We start from the raw sequence: 14950 nt of genomic DNA, 5'->3' as shown, positions 1-14950 counted from the left end.
GTTCTGTGCATTGGGAGCCCCCATGCTTATTCATCCTCAGAACTCTAAATACAAATTAGACTTGTTAAACAGTATAATGCATTCATTAGCAACACTGAGTAGCCATGTTGTGTGTCGAGTGCTCCTATTCATTTCTCACTCTCACTTCCTCCCCCCTCGTATTTCTTCTTCATCTATCTGTCTGTCTCTCTGTCTAACTAATTAAAATTTTAAATATCAGTCAGCTCATTGTGGTATTATCTCAAGGAATGCTAATTAACACATTTTCAAAAGCAGTAATTGCAACCTTGAGGATGTAATTTAAAGGGCCTTGTTCGTGTGTATGGATAATGAGAACGCTGTTCTCATCAAGCCTGAGAGACGTGCTCTAATAAAGTCTTGGAGGGAAGATTAGACAGGTTGGGATTTGAAAGTTGACCAAATTTCTGTTTAGTTGAATAGGGGAACTTTCGGTCGAATTAATAGTTTAACCCCATGGGTGGTTAAACAATAGAATGGTGTGGTGGGCTGGTAAATGAAAGTCTGTAGTTTCAAAATCCATGATGGTTGATCTGTGAAATATCACCATTGCACTGACCAAAACACTTAACCCTGTGTTACTCCAGATGGATTGTCCCTGTAGAAACTACAATGTAAGTCACTACAAAAATGTCAACTGCATGATGAATTAGTTAAAATGAAGGTTTTGAAGTGAAGGCAAGATGCCCAGTGGACAGGAGCGCCAGCCTAGGTAACTTCTAAGAGATTTTTGATGTTACTTTGAACTACAACATGCTGTTTTGAGAGTGTGTAAGTGACTGTTTCAGGCCTCACAAGTTTGTATGAGGGGGGCCCCTGAAAATCTTCATGAAATTTACTTCAAAATGTATACATCAGAGGTCTGGATCAGTATTTAGACACAGTGGAACTGTCAGAGTAGCATTGGTCAGGGAAGTTACTGGAGCTCTGTCAAAGTGTCTGTGGCAAATAAGTTCACTTAATAGGCCATTTCTGTTGGGGGACACATACTGGATGGCAATGCCGACCCTTAAAAGCAGGAAGCAAAAGCCACAGAGCTTTTAAGGTGCTTGTGTTCTGTGTTGCAGTGGGCGGATGCTCTCAAAACCATGGGCATGCTTGATTTAATGCCTGACTGGACCTATGTTCTCTGAAACAGAGTTCTTCCTCTATAACTTGTCATTGCTCCCTCTCTCCATGCACTTTTATTTTCCTCTACCTTTTCACTCCTTTTCTCTGTCGTCGGAAGTTTTTTTAAACCTGTGTTGTACGCCAAACATTCATTACATTGGATGACCATACATGGGACTTTATCTTTGCTGTGTCTTTGGCTGTATTGTCATTGGAATGTTTTGTTTGCTTTACAGTGTCATTTGGTTTATGGTGTTTTGGGTTAAATGTGTTTTAGTCAGCTAAAAGACTTTGTGAGTTCTCAACACAGACATGTTCCAGCTGTAATATTGGATTTTCCAAGCCCAAATCGGCTCCATGACTTGTATCCAAGGACAATGCACACATTTTTGTGTACCGAATAAACAATGACTTTGGCTATCAAGTTGTAGCGTTTTACTTCAAAAGTTGCACAGCCAAGGTATGAGAACAATAGAAAGTGTACATTTATTCAGATTAACAGCCAAGAAGTAGTTAAGTGTTCAAATTATTATTATAATTTTTTTTTATCGTAAAACATAGGCGCTGATGTTCATCACTGGTATAATTACTGTTATTTTGCAGTTAATATAGAATTTTATTATCTGAAATAAATTATAACTTTGATATATTCAAACAAATCTCTGATTATGAGGCAGAGAAATAATGCTCTGATTAAATTATTAGTATACTAATTATGGTTATAAAATGACATTGCTTACTCCTTAAGTAACTTTATGTTTTGTTAGTATAATGCAGCTCTGTGAGGCTGAAGTCTGGAAACTACTACTGCAGAAAGTTACTCCATAACTGTCAATATCAGTTTGATAAGCAATTGGATGGATTACAGATGAACTGTGTCTAATGTATTCACACGCTGCAGTCATCAGACTCTTGACCGACAGTTCTGCTGATTTCAGATGCCTTTTCACAAATAATGCTAATTATCCTGTTTGAGCTTTGGTAGGTGTTTACTCTATCTTACTCTAATATGTGACCCTGGACAACAAAACCAGTCTTAAGTGTCAAATTTAATACATTTTCGAAATACATCATCTGAAGGCTGAATAAATGAGCTTTCTATTGATTTTCATGGTTTGAAAATATAGAATCTGAGGGTGCAAAAAATTCTAAATATTATAACAGGAACCTTCACATCACTGCTGACAGATCTTCCCTATTCATGACATAATATTTCACCTTGCAGGTCATATTTAATTTTATATCACTAACCTAAAGTTACCCCCCCCCCCCCCAACAGACCATCAAGGCGACGTCTCCTCTTGGTGACCCCAGGGTGACTTACAACCTGGAGGAAGGTCAGGTTCCTGAGACCAACATGCCCGTGCGCTTTTACATCAAGCCTAACCGGAGGGACGGTTCTGCTTCTATCCTGGTGGCAGAGAATCCAGACTATGAGACCACGCATTTCTTTATGCTCAGAGTGCGTGTACAGAATGTGGCGGCTGTACCACTAGCTTCCTTCACCACTGTCTATGTCAACATCACAGGTGAGAGATACTTTATTCTTCTGTAAATTCAGAATCAGAATTATACGTAAACGTTAATATAAATTCCACAAATTTGGGGTAATTTTATATATATTTGTATGCACACACACACATATATAATTTATTAATCATACATTTTAACAATAGATGCACTATGAGTATGTTTGACAAATAGAAAGTTCAAAAGAACAGCATTTTCTGGAATGTAAATATTTTGTTACATTATCAATGTATTACAGTGGTACCATGTCTAAAAATCCTGGTAACACCATGGTACTTCATACTTAGTGAAAGACATAGAAATAGAATAAAATATGTACAAATCGGACACTATGATAATAGTCTATGTTGACACCTCTCACTAGCACGCTAAAAATATGCCTCGACAACAGGTTCTACGCTGCCTGTTTGCAGGTAAACTCATTTGCTGTAGTTTAGCAATCAGCATTTCATGCCAGTGCGGTTTCTCAGAAGCACAGCAGTGTCTGATCTGATTCACTGATTGTGTTTGAGCCGCTGATGCTAATGTTTTTTCCCCCCTTTCTTCATAGCTCATTTAGCCTGTGTTGTGCTTTTGTACACAAAAGTGTTTTCTGCTGTCTTTGAGTGTAAGTGGAAATCCAGAGTGCTGATGAGTGCATGACAGGCGGAGGGTGGGGGTGTAGAGCGATGGTGTGTGTGTGTGTGTGTAATAGGAACAGTGAAGAACTTTGGCACCGACACACAACACTTGAGACCACATCAGCATTAATTAAGAGGAAAATGTAGATTGAAATTGAGGTAAAAGGAGACAAAAAGCCCACGGGAAAAACTAGTTTATAGGGGCTACAATCTACAAAGAGCTGAGAATCCAGAAAATAAACCTGCATTAAGTGAATCCAAACATTAAAACTTGCACTTACTCTTACTTAACTTGAACACAGTTAAGCACACACCAAACATGATTACAATGAACTAAGCCATAAAATAAAAAATTAAAAGACCAACAAATGACCCCAAAAGTGACTCTTAAGTCGCACTTTAGAATCCCATTGCATTAGATATAAAATATATCATACAGAAGATATCAAACCAAGTGGAGTTTATTTTTCAAGTAAAGAAAATAAAATAAAAATGTTAATGCTATAATAGTTGGTACTTTATGGCAGTCTCAAATAGTGGAATATTCAGAAAAGCAATTTGGTTCTGAGGAAAGTTTAGAATCATTTAATTGCAGGTGCCTAATTTTGTATCTAATGCAGTTAAACTTCAAATACTTTTTAGGGCCACTGCATTACTATAAAATAATGTTTTTTCACTTATCTAACATGTGTCCAGATTCCATTTGAAGTTTTGTTTCAGTAGTGTTTCATTTGTAACAGATTGCTCTCTCTCTCTCTCTCTCTCTCTCTCTCTCTCTCTCTCGCTCTCTTTTTTTTCAGATGTAAACGACAATGTTCCCTTTTTCATGTCATCCACATATGAGGCGACGGTCCCAGAGGGTGCGGAGATTGGCACATCAGTTGCACAGGTCTCAGCAACTGACCTGGACTCTGGTCTCCATGGAATGGTGAGACTCCTCTGATCATGGTCCTTCTGGTTCTCTCTAAAGACCAATTCACACTGCACTGACAGACACAAACAAATGACAACACATATCGTTGGGTTTTGTCGGCACATCTGTTTATGTTGGTCCATGCTAGTTTTCGCCGATTTAATATGTTGATTCTTCTGGTCTTGAAATGTCTGAGTACTGACGTGTTGTAATCTGGTGACCGTCTCTACTAGTTTGTGTGTGTTGGTGCAGTGTGTATTGGGCTTAAAACTCTACCTTGCAATGATTTTGAGAATACTTGATGCAAAGTTATTTTTTTATCTTTTCTATCTAGATTAACTACATCATTCTGAAGGATCAAAGTGGGGACTCACAATTCTTCAGCATTAATTCCTACACGGGCATCATCCACACCCGGGCCACATTCGACCGTGAGCAGAAAGGCTCCTACTTGATCGAGGTCCAGTCTCAGGACAGCTCAGAGTCGGCCCGACCCGGTCAGCAGGGTCAACCCAACACAGGTGTGATCCACAAAGCATGTCATCCCAACCTCACTCTGTTTCCCCCTTCAATAATTACAGCAGGGCACATCAACCTCCAGGACGAACTCCATTCATTAAGACTTCAATGGGTCACGCCTAATGAAGAACTAATGCCATCCCAGGGATTTGTGTGTAATATAGACTGCGTATAATATAATAAGGCTGCAGTTTCAATATTAAACATTCATTAGGATATTTAATACAATTTTACACTGAAGACTGGAGTAATAGTTGCTAAAAATTATGCTCTGCCGTCACATTAATAAATTACATTTCAAAATCTAGTAAAATGGAAAGCAGTTATTTTAAATTGTAATAACATTTCACAATATTACTGTTTTACTGTATTTTTGATCTAATGCACTCTGGTGAGCATAAGAAACTAATTTCAAAACCAACCCCATAGTTTTGAACGGTTCTGCAAACATATATATATATATATATATATATATATATATATATATATAAATAAATATATATATATATATATATATATATATATATATATATATATATATATATATATATATATATATATATATATTTACATTTCACTTGAGCTCCGATGATTCCATTTCATCATACAATGAATGCCAGTGACTTTGTTTTTCTTCTTTTTCTCTTTTGTTGTTTTTGTTCTCCCATCTTGGTTTGATTTACAAATTAATTATCCAGAAAGAACAGCTTTTCTCTTGAGAGACTATAATGCATTGATGTGATCTGGAAGTAATGCACACCTCTTCTGCCCTGTAGACACAGCCTACGTGAGGGTTTTTGTCACAGATGTAAATGACAATGCTCCAGCCTTCTCTCAGCCTGTATATGAGATCAGTGTGGAGGAAGACAAAGAAGTGGGATTTGTGGTCATTACAGTTACAGCTAACGATGAAGATGAAGGTAATTTTGTTTTTCATTGTGTGTAGGTGTATGAAATATTATTCAGATAGTCCTGTCATTTGTCTTTAGTTTGTGGTTTTTGTTGTTTTAGTTTTGTTTGTTTGTGCAATGATTCCTATCTGACAGCCCAATGATATATCTGACAGAGATTGAGGAGGAGGGGTTGCAAAAAGAAATTGAGCGAAATAAATCTAGGTGGTAAATTCGCTCCTTTTTGTGCTGAGCTTGTTAGCAAATCTCTGTGGTGAATGTGGGTGTAACAATTTCAGCACCCCATTTGATGTTTGTCTCTTTGATTTGTTTTTCTTTGTTGTCTTCAAGAAAAAGAATTAAATAAGTAGCAGGCTTTCTTTAATGATAGAAGTAAACCCTTGTGTGAGAGATTTTGCATAGAAATTTACATGAGATGCGTGACAGCTGAGAACCCAGGCAAATAACCATTGAGATTTTTAAATGGAACGGAATAGGCAGCTCTACACTTTTGTAAAATATAGCGAAATGATAAAAGTAGTGTGTAATGGTAGATTTTTGACAAAACTCTTGAGAGGCTTTACCAGGTGGCGTAACCAGAGATTAAATGAGAAAGAAAATAACAAGTGTTTTAAACAAGCTGCACAGATTTATTTATCTATTATCAGTCAAACAAGGGGAAAAAAAGTTTTTAAAGAAATAGTTCACCCAAACATGTGAATTCTGCCATTATTTGGTGTCATCTGTATGACTTTTGTTGTATTCTGATTGCTCTTTTCCATATGGTACCAACTTGGTCTGTTTTAGTGAATGAGCTATTTTTATTTGAGCTGTAGTTACATTTGAAGTAATCTTGATGTATTATGTATGTTTTTGTCATTTTATTAGGAGCTTGGTCTCCATGGAAGCTTGGTAAAAGAAATTAACCCCATAACTGTCACTGTCCCACCTGTGGGACACTTGGCACTCTTTTTTGTTGTTGTCTTTTCTCTGTTGTCTTTTACTAAATCTTTTAGTAATCATCATAAATCATATATCATTTGAAATCTTAGAAGCCCAAGATTCATCCTGTGAAAACCATTTTGGAATCGGACATTGCTTTACCATGGAAATGGTACTTTAAAATCTAATGGCGGTCACCTCCCGCTTAGTGGGCAGGGTCAAGTGTCATAAAACATTATGCATTAAAGTCTTCTAGAACCAAAACTTTTTATAATCTTGGCAACAAACATATCATTGGAAAGGTCTGAGTCTCAGGATTTCATATTTGGTGGTTATTTTGAGATGGAAGTGAAATTCACAGAGAAATCTAGAGAAAAAATCATTAAGCAAAATTCAAAATAGTTTTGATGACTCCCAGTGGATGTGTGTGGTACGACGCCCTTAAATAAAATCTCACATGAACCTCAATTTTTTTCATATCAACTTCAAATTTGTAACATAACTTATTTAGACACAAGGCTTTAATTTTATACCAATTTTAGAGTAAAACCTGTTATGTAAAATATTTATAATAAATAAAATATAATAAAATTAATATAGCGCATATTATTTACAGTACATTTAAACTTCTATAACTTTTTGATACTTCAATTTCTTGAAAAAATTCCACTTTTGCCAGAATCTGCTAATTTTTCTTCTTTAAAAAGAGACCAACCTTAGGTTTATATTCCAAAGTGTTCATAAATTACAGCAATTTAAGTTTGGATAGTGCACTTTAATGCCTATTTTAAAAATCGGGGGTAACAGTGGGTACCATTTTTATGGTAAAGCAAGGTCCGATTTCAAAATGGTTTTCACAGGCTGATTCTTGAGTTCATAAGCTTTTGAATGATATATAATTTGTCAACATTACATCAGGTAAAGTATAGGATATAATTGTTTTAAGCATGCAGTGGCAAGAAGGCCAGTAACAGTAAACAGATTAATGACTTGGTCCTTTTTTTATACCCTAATCAGGCAACGTGACCTGGGAGTCACAACTCATAAAATCCAAAATATATCAAATATTTCAAAAATTCTTTTGGATATGTTTTACTTAAGCTCAGATGATGTAAAAAAATTTTTTTGCTTATCATTTTCCACTCTTGCCTGTTTAAGGGTTAACACAGGAAGACAGGAGTCACACGTAGTACCTCACAGAGAGACTTTCAGACATACAATACCAGGTACAATACCAGGTACAACCAAAAACAAGGATAATTAACAAGACACACATGAACCAAATAACACAAACAAACATGAGGGAAAACTAGGACATGGAGAACACATGGGGAGAAAAACTCACACACAAACAATCCAGGGGTGTGACAGTATCCTTCAGACAATCTCAGCACTGCCTGAAAACATGAACAGCTATGAATTAGTCTAGTGAACTCTCTGTGGTCAGTTAAATTTGCATATTCTGGAGTGACTTCTACAGTTGATTTTGTAAGTCCTGTTGGAATATTTGGTCCATCACTCTTCCCTCTTCCAACGTAGCGTGGCAGCCTTCCCATCTGCCCACCCCCTCATTTCTCATCCTCTGTAGAATATTCAAGGCTTTCACCTACACACATCTTGGTGACACGATTCCTCCACCTGATCTCACTCTGATCTCCATCAGGGCATGGTGACTTCGGCTCATCTGTCAACAAAAACAAACAGGCAGGAGCACGATGTCTCTCATGGTGTCGCGGCTTCATGTGTTAAATATGCATGACAAATGATGTGTGGCATGGAGCTACATCAACAAGCAGATTGAAGAGAAAGACACAGGGGTAGCAAGATGGAGACATGCAGGTGTCTGATACCTCAGTAATGATGAGACGCCCATGCTGCCGTGGAGGTGAGAAAGGTGATATGACCTGCCACGGCTGGATGGACAGTTCAGAGCCGAGCGACAGCTAATATCTCACAACTGTCATGAAGAGCCATGCAATTCGAAGCTTGCTGTCCCTCTGCCCCGTTCCTGCTTCCAAAAGCACAATGAATGAGATCGCCATTAAAATGAAATATTTCTTATTATGCTGAGGATGAAAATGTGGAAAAGGAATAATTAACAGCTGATTTGCAGGAGAGAAGGAATTGTATGGTCCTGTTAAGTGTTTCCTAAAGCTGATTAGCACTGCCCTCTCTGAGCTGTTCATTAAACTCCAAACTGATTTCAAAGATGGAATATGTAAAACATGAACACTTTCTTCAACAGACTTTCAGCTGTCTTTCATCACCAATGACCATTCTATATATCAGTTGTTAAGTTTAACCTAGTTGGCTTGTGGTGGTGTTGTGGGGAGGGCCGCCATATGGACTGGCTACTCATTAAGGAAGCTTGCTTTTGGCAAAATCACTGGAGCGCCCCTCAGCAAGTGTCACAGCACATCATACTTCACAACCGTGATGGCCGTAGCCAAGATGAGCATGAAACGTTCTAATGAAATCCTCACACTTCATGCCCAGATGCCGTTTGTCTCTGCCAATCTGAAACAGAGCAGGTGCGAAACTAGAGCCTTTCCCCCTGCAGTGTACCATGGTTGGATAAAGCCATTTGGGGTCAAGCTGGGGGGCAGCAGAAGTGGGAAAGATAGACTATGGTCATTGTTTGAAATAAGATTTTCAAGCACAGATGTACATATCTAAAGATGAAGAGTTTAATTTTTATGCCAATAGGGCCTCCAAAGAGAATTGCTGGAAAAAAGGAACATTTTATAATATTGTTATTATAAAAAAATATGTATTTATTATTATTTATTTATTTAGCATTGTATTTCACATATAAGCAGAGATAAGTTATTAAACTTTTTGATTTATAATTTTTATAATCAAACTTAACAAAGAATCAAATTGGATTTAATGGCGCATTGATTAAGAAAAAACTGTTTAAAAAATATGTACAAAACATTCTGTGTGACATTGTGTGTACGTATGTTGTTTCAGTATTTAAACACAATCATATCATGCCTGTGTGCATTAGAGCTTTCTTGTCCTTTATGTAATCCTCATAAAACGAGCACAGATTAATGCTGACATTCTCTTTTTATCTAGCTCAGCCAAGCTTAACACTTCCTAAAATGCAAATGTTTCCCAAACCCCCCCAAACAGGTGCCAATGCCAAACTGCGGTACCAGATTACCTCTGGGAACACCATGGGCGCATTCGATGTGGAGCCAGAGGTTGGCACCATCTTCATTGCCCAGCGGCTAGACTATGAACAGGTGCAGCGCTATGAGTTACGACTGGTTGCGTCAGATGGAAAATGGGAAAACCAGACAATGGTTGTCATTAATGTCATCAACCAGAATGATGAGGCACCCCTTTTCACTCAGACTGAGTACCACGCCAGCGTCATGGAAGAACTCACAGAGCTTCCTGTCCTTGTACTTGAGGTGAGGAGTTAAAACACTATTGTCAGTGTATTGTCAGTGTCAGTGTGTCAGTGTAAAAAATAGACTTCAGAGGCTTTGCATAAACATACCGGAAAAGAGGCGGAGAGAACTATCCGCATTCCTTTGCTCTGACTATTAACTATTAAATGCCCCATATGTTCTGTGACAACTGTGTTGAATTCTTAGATGCATGCCTGTTTTTTTTCACATCTGTTCTTCACACAGGTCTCAGCCACAGATCCAGATCAGGAGGCGGACCAGTGTGCAGTGCGGTATTCTCTACATGGGCAGGGAGCTGGTAGTGAATTCACCATAGATGAGATGAATGGTAGGATCTTCTCCCAACGTCGTTTAGATCGTGAGGTCCGCTCGGCCTGGCAATTTCTGGTACTTGCCACTGATGAGAATGGGGCAGGTCTAACCGGGTTTGCTGATGTTCTAGTCGAAGTGCAGGATATCAATGACAATGCACCGGTCTTCCTGTGTGCAACAGACAGCTGCTTTTTAGGTCACGTGCCTGAGAACTCCCCAGCGGACACTTCCATAATGGAGATGCGGGCCACCGACCTAGATGATCCAAAAGCTGTGAAAAACGCTATCCTTACATACAGAATTGTGCAGAATGTGCGCAATGAGATCAATCTTAACCTTTTCTCCATCAACCCAGCCACAGGCACAATCTATACTGTTTTGCGCTCTTTGGACAGGGAAGTGGTGGATCGATACCTTGTTGTGGTAGAAGCTCGTGATGGAGGAGGACTTTTGGGGACAGGGACAGCCACCATCATAGTTTCCGACGTCAATGACCATCCTCCAGTGTTCACCCAGAGAGTCTACATGGCCTCTATGCCAGAAAACTTGGATATCAACAGCGAGGCAGTGGTAGTGGCTGCCACCGATGGTGATGAAGGTGAAAATTCAGTCATGACGTTCAGCATCATTGGTGGGGATGAAGACCGCAAATTCTTCATTGAGACTGACAAGGTGAACCACCGTGGCATAGTGAGGCTGAAGAAGAAGATTGACTTTGAGAAGCCACATGAGCGCACATTCAACCTGACGATCAAAGTGGAGGATGCTGACTTCTTTAGCCTGGCCTACTGCATCATTCAGGTGGAAGACTCCAATGACCACACTCCAGTCTTCTTCCCACAGTTCTACGAAGCGGGATCCATGTTTGAGGACGTTCCAGTAGGCACCATCCTGGCACAGGTGACAGCAGTGGATCTGGACTCTGGACAAAATGGGAGGTTCACATATAGCATCGCCCCAGAATCTGACCCCTTTCAGCAGTTCCTGGTAGATAACAGTGGTTGGGTTGTGGTAGCTGACTCTCTGGATAGGGAAAAGGTATCTCAACATAGGCTTATGATCCTGGCCACTGACATGGGCAGCCCTGCTCTGACTGGCTCTGCCATCGTGCTAGTGACCGTACAAGATGTCAATGACAATGGACCAGAGTTTGAGGCTCCATATCGGCCCATTGTGTGGGAGAACACTATTGCACCACAGGATGTTCACATGAATGATACATCCATTCTGTTGCATGTTATTGACAGAGACACATCATCCAATGGAGGGCCTTTTTCCATCCGTCTGCTGATGCTGATATCTGATGTTACTAATTTCAACTTGACTGATCTGCGGAATGGCAGTGCCTTGATAACCGCTCTCCGCAGCTTTGACCGGGAACAGCAGAAGCAGTATCTTCTCCCCATCCTGATAATTGACAGCGGTTCACCACCAATGAGCTCCACCAGTACACTCACCATCATAATTGGAGATAAAAATGACCATCCCCATGCACCTGGACACAGCGAGTTCATTGTGTACAAATTACAGGGTATGTTCCAAAGAAATTACATATTCTTGCTACCATAGTACTGAGAAACACAGAAAATTCACTGCCTGTTGTTATTTACATCCCTTACAAAAAGTACTGTGGCAGTACCATAGTATATTGGTGGCGATACTATAGTATTTTGAAATATACCATGGTACTGAAATTCATATTCCATTGTATTTTAATGGTACTCTAGGGTACTTCCAAGAATACCATGTTACTACTATTCTGCATGTCCCGAATACCATGGTGGTACCATAGTACTTTTTGTAAGTGTTAACAAATAATTTTGCATGATATTTACTTGGTACTCCAAAGTACTTCAAAATATACTTTGGTACTGCCATGGTAAATTTGTAAAAAAAAAAAAAAAAACTATGGTATTGCCATGCTACATGTCCAGAATACCATGGTAGTACCATGGTTTCACTTCCAAAATACCATGGCATTATTTATTTTATACTACTTAAAAATATTTTAATAATGTGTAAGGAAATCATGGCTAAACACTACGTTTTTAAGTCTTCTTAATTTATCACATTTTAGGAAATTAATATAGTTTTACTTGATATATTTTTAGCATTTTTCTCTTTTCTCTGATGAAAATGCATTAGTCTTCTAATAAGAATTTGTCATGTAGCTCAAATATGCCATGATGGTAACAATTTACTTAAATCCCAGGCTTAAGAGGCACATAAACAGGAACCATTTTAAAGGGTGTTGATTTCATGACTAACAGGATTTCAGTATTTCGTTTTGCCTTTTGGAGAAATGGCAATGCTGCATGCTAATAGCATTGCATCCCTCCCCCCAACCCCCCGTGCTTGCTGTTTAAGTGGGTCCTTATGTGCCAATGAGATGCTCTGCTTTTTGCTTATCTTTTAAAAGATATTTCTCTTCCACCCACCCACACAGGCGCATTGCCCCAGGTATCGCACAGGCTGGATGAAGGTAGCTTTTCTTTAACCTCATTATGTATTTTCCCCAGGTACATTCCCCATGACCGTGCTTGGACAGGTTCAATCCCCTGACCTTGATGATTGGAGCGAGAAGGTTTACAAGTTCGAAGGCAAACCCCCCAGGTGCTTTGATCTTCTATTGAAGTTTGATTCAAACTCTACCGTGACATTCTACTGTGACACACAAAAACAAACAAAAGCGAGGTTAAGGTAAATGGTGTGAGCGTGCAGAACCAGGGCTTGAAAATAAAAAAAAATTCAATCGGTTCACTCTGAGCAGAATCGATATTTTAACGTTTCTGTTCCTGCGTTCCTCTGATATTATTACCATTCCGAAACTGGTTTGGGTGGAAGAAATACCGGTTTTTACCAGAAAAAATAGATATCTAACACTTGGTCACAGCAAATACAGCATCATCTTTTCTAGATTTTGGCCAAATGTAAGCTACTTAAAAAAAATAATAATAATCATAAAAAAACTCTATTAACACTTTAAAGACATCAAATTATTTTTAAGATATTTAAACATGTTTGCTGCATTGTTAAAATAATAAAATTTAAAAAACACTTGTATAAGATTGTGTTTTGAGAGTGAAAAAAAAAAAACTCACATCGCATCACATCGCATTTTAATAGCCCTATTACTTTCCGAAATAATGAAGGCTAAAATGCCTGTAGTCTAAAGCAAAATGTTTACAAACATTATAATAACAGTTATTAGTTTCTCTCCAAAACAAATTCTTTAAAGTTTAGGCTATAAAAACGTCAATCCAAAAACAAATTAATCTAAGGTGAAGCTGATGCCTACCTCTCTCATTCGACACGAATCCAAATGTTTCCATGTTCCCGACGTATCTGGATGCTAAAATGTTATTTATTATATAGTGTTTGTACTTTCAATTATTATTATTTAAAATAATCTTGTCTGTTAATGGTTAATAATCGGTTAAGGAGTGTCGGTTAGGAAAAATAACCAAAATTAACATCCCTAGTCAGTAACGTCACAGAGCAAATAATATAGAATAATAGTTAATGTATAATAAGTAACGCTGTATATGCGTCCGAAAGTCGGACTCCTAATTTCATTTAAGAATTATTTTGAGGTTAATATAGCAAATGAAAACTGTTAAGCTTCCGGGAAATTTGAGAAGCTCCGCTAGGCTATTTTATTTCCCCTTACTCCACAACAAATCATAACAATATTTAGAAAAGAACAAGAATTACAAATATAAGAAGCTATAGCAATATTAACGACAACCCAAAACTAATTAATTTAGGCTAAAACAAAACTCAAACCAACGTTGGGTCTCTCATTCAACACAAAATCAAATGTTTCCGTATCCGCGATGTATTTGAATGCCAAATGATTATAAAAATAGCCTAGCTATATTTACAGTGTTTATTGTAGCCTAATGTTTGTAAACATATTGTGTCTGCATTATGTCTATTTCTGTATGAAGTAATCTTTTTTTCTCAAAAAAAGTATAAATTTTCTCTCTCTCTCTCTCTCTCTCTCTCTCTCTCTCTCTCTCTCTCTCTCTCTCTCTCTCTCTCTATATACACGTGTAGCGTATTTTAACCATGGAGCAAACCTTTTTAAATATTTTGATAATTTACTGAAAATAAATAAATGACTTTTTAAACCGTTAAACTGATTATTAATCAGTCAAAATTAGCTGATACAGTTTTCTGCGGTGACTGTGAACGAATCAGCAGATCTTGTACTAGCATTTGTCATCGTTGAATCTTTCACCGAAGTTTCCAAATGTTGAAATTGGGTTGCACATCTATCTGTGCATGATGGTGTCCAATGCCCCCGGCGAGCGGAGCTTCTCAAATTTGGGAATAATCAAAGGAGAGCTGCCGTCCTCAGTTGGGCAGGAAAAGCTAAGCATGCAGGTGCTTGAGTGTCGAATGCATGCACCAACGCCGTGAAAAAAATAGACCCTTTTTGCGCTGCAGCATCAGGCCTAATTTGGTGTTAATCCGGTCCTGAAAGCGGTGCATTGCCATTGCGACTTACCTATGATGAGTTCACAGCTGAGCAGACATTTCACTCATTGGCTTCAGCATCACATTTGCATATGACATACTACTGGAATTCACGATTGGTTGACAGCAAATTTCAAATATTAAATGGAACGATAAAATAACGTTATTAACTGATTAATGGCCATTTAAAAT

At 38.2% G+C, this 14950-nt stretch overlaps 1 protein-coding gene across 4 annotated transcripts in view; it reads left to right on the top strand.

Annotated features, from left to right (window-relative positions):
* The window catches only part of LOC132103298 (neural-cadherin-like), a 180534-nt gene that overhangs the window by 153556 nt on the left and 12028 nt on the right, over positions 1-14950 (top strand). For all 4 annotated transcript variants that reach the window (XM_059508288.1, XM_059508285.1, XM_059508286.1 and 1 more), the window contains exons 13-19: positions 2408-2657; positions 4079-4206; positions 4526-4712; positions 5487-5630; positions 9681-9964; positions 10190-11807; positions 12796-12889. In XM_059508288.1, the coding sequence (XP_059364271.1) occupies positions 2408-2657; positions 4079-4206; positions 4526-4712; positions 5487-5630; positions 9681-9964; positions 10190-11807; positions 12796-12889 (2705 nt within the window). The remainder of the gene's footprint in view (positions 1-2407; positions 2658-4078; positions 4207-4525; positions 4713-5486; positions 5631-9680; positions 9965-10189; positions 11808-12795; positions 12890-14950) is intronic.

The sequence above is a fragment of the Carassius carassius genome, chromosome 24 (assembly GCF_963082965.1).
Source record: "Carassius carassius chromosome 24, fCarCar2.1, whole genome shotgun sequence".
Classification (NCBI taxonomy): Eukaryota; Metazoa; Chordata; class Actinopteri; order Cypriniformes; family Cyprinidae; genus Carassius; species Carassius carassius.
Note: the sequence above shows the minus strand (reverse complement) of the source record. Positions and strands in the feature narration are given on the sequence as shown.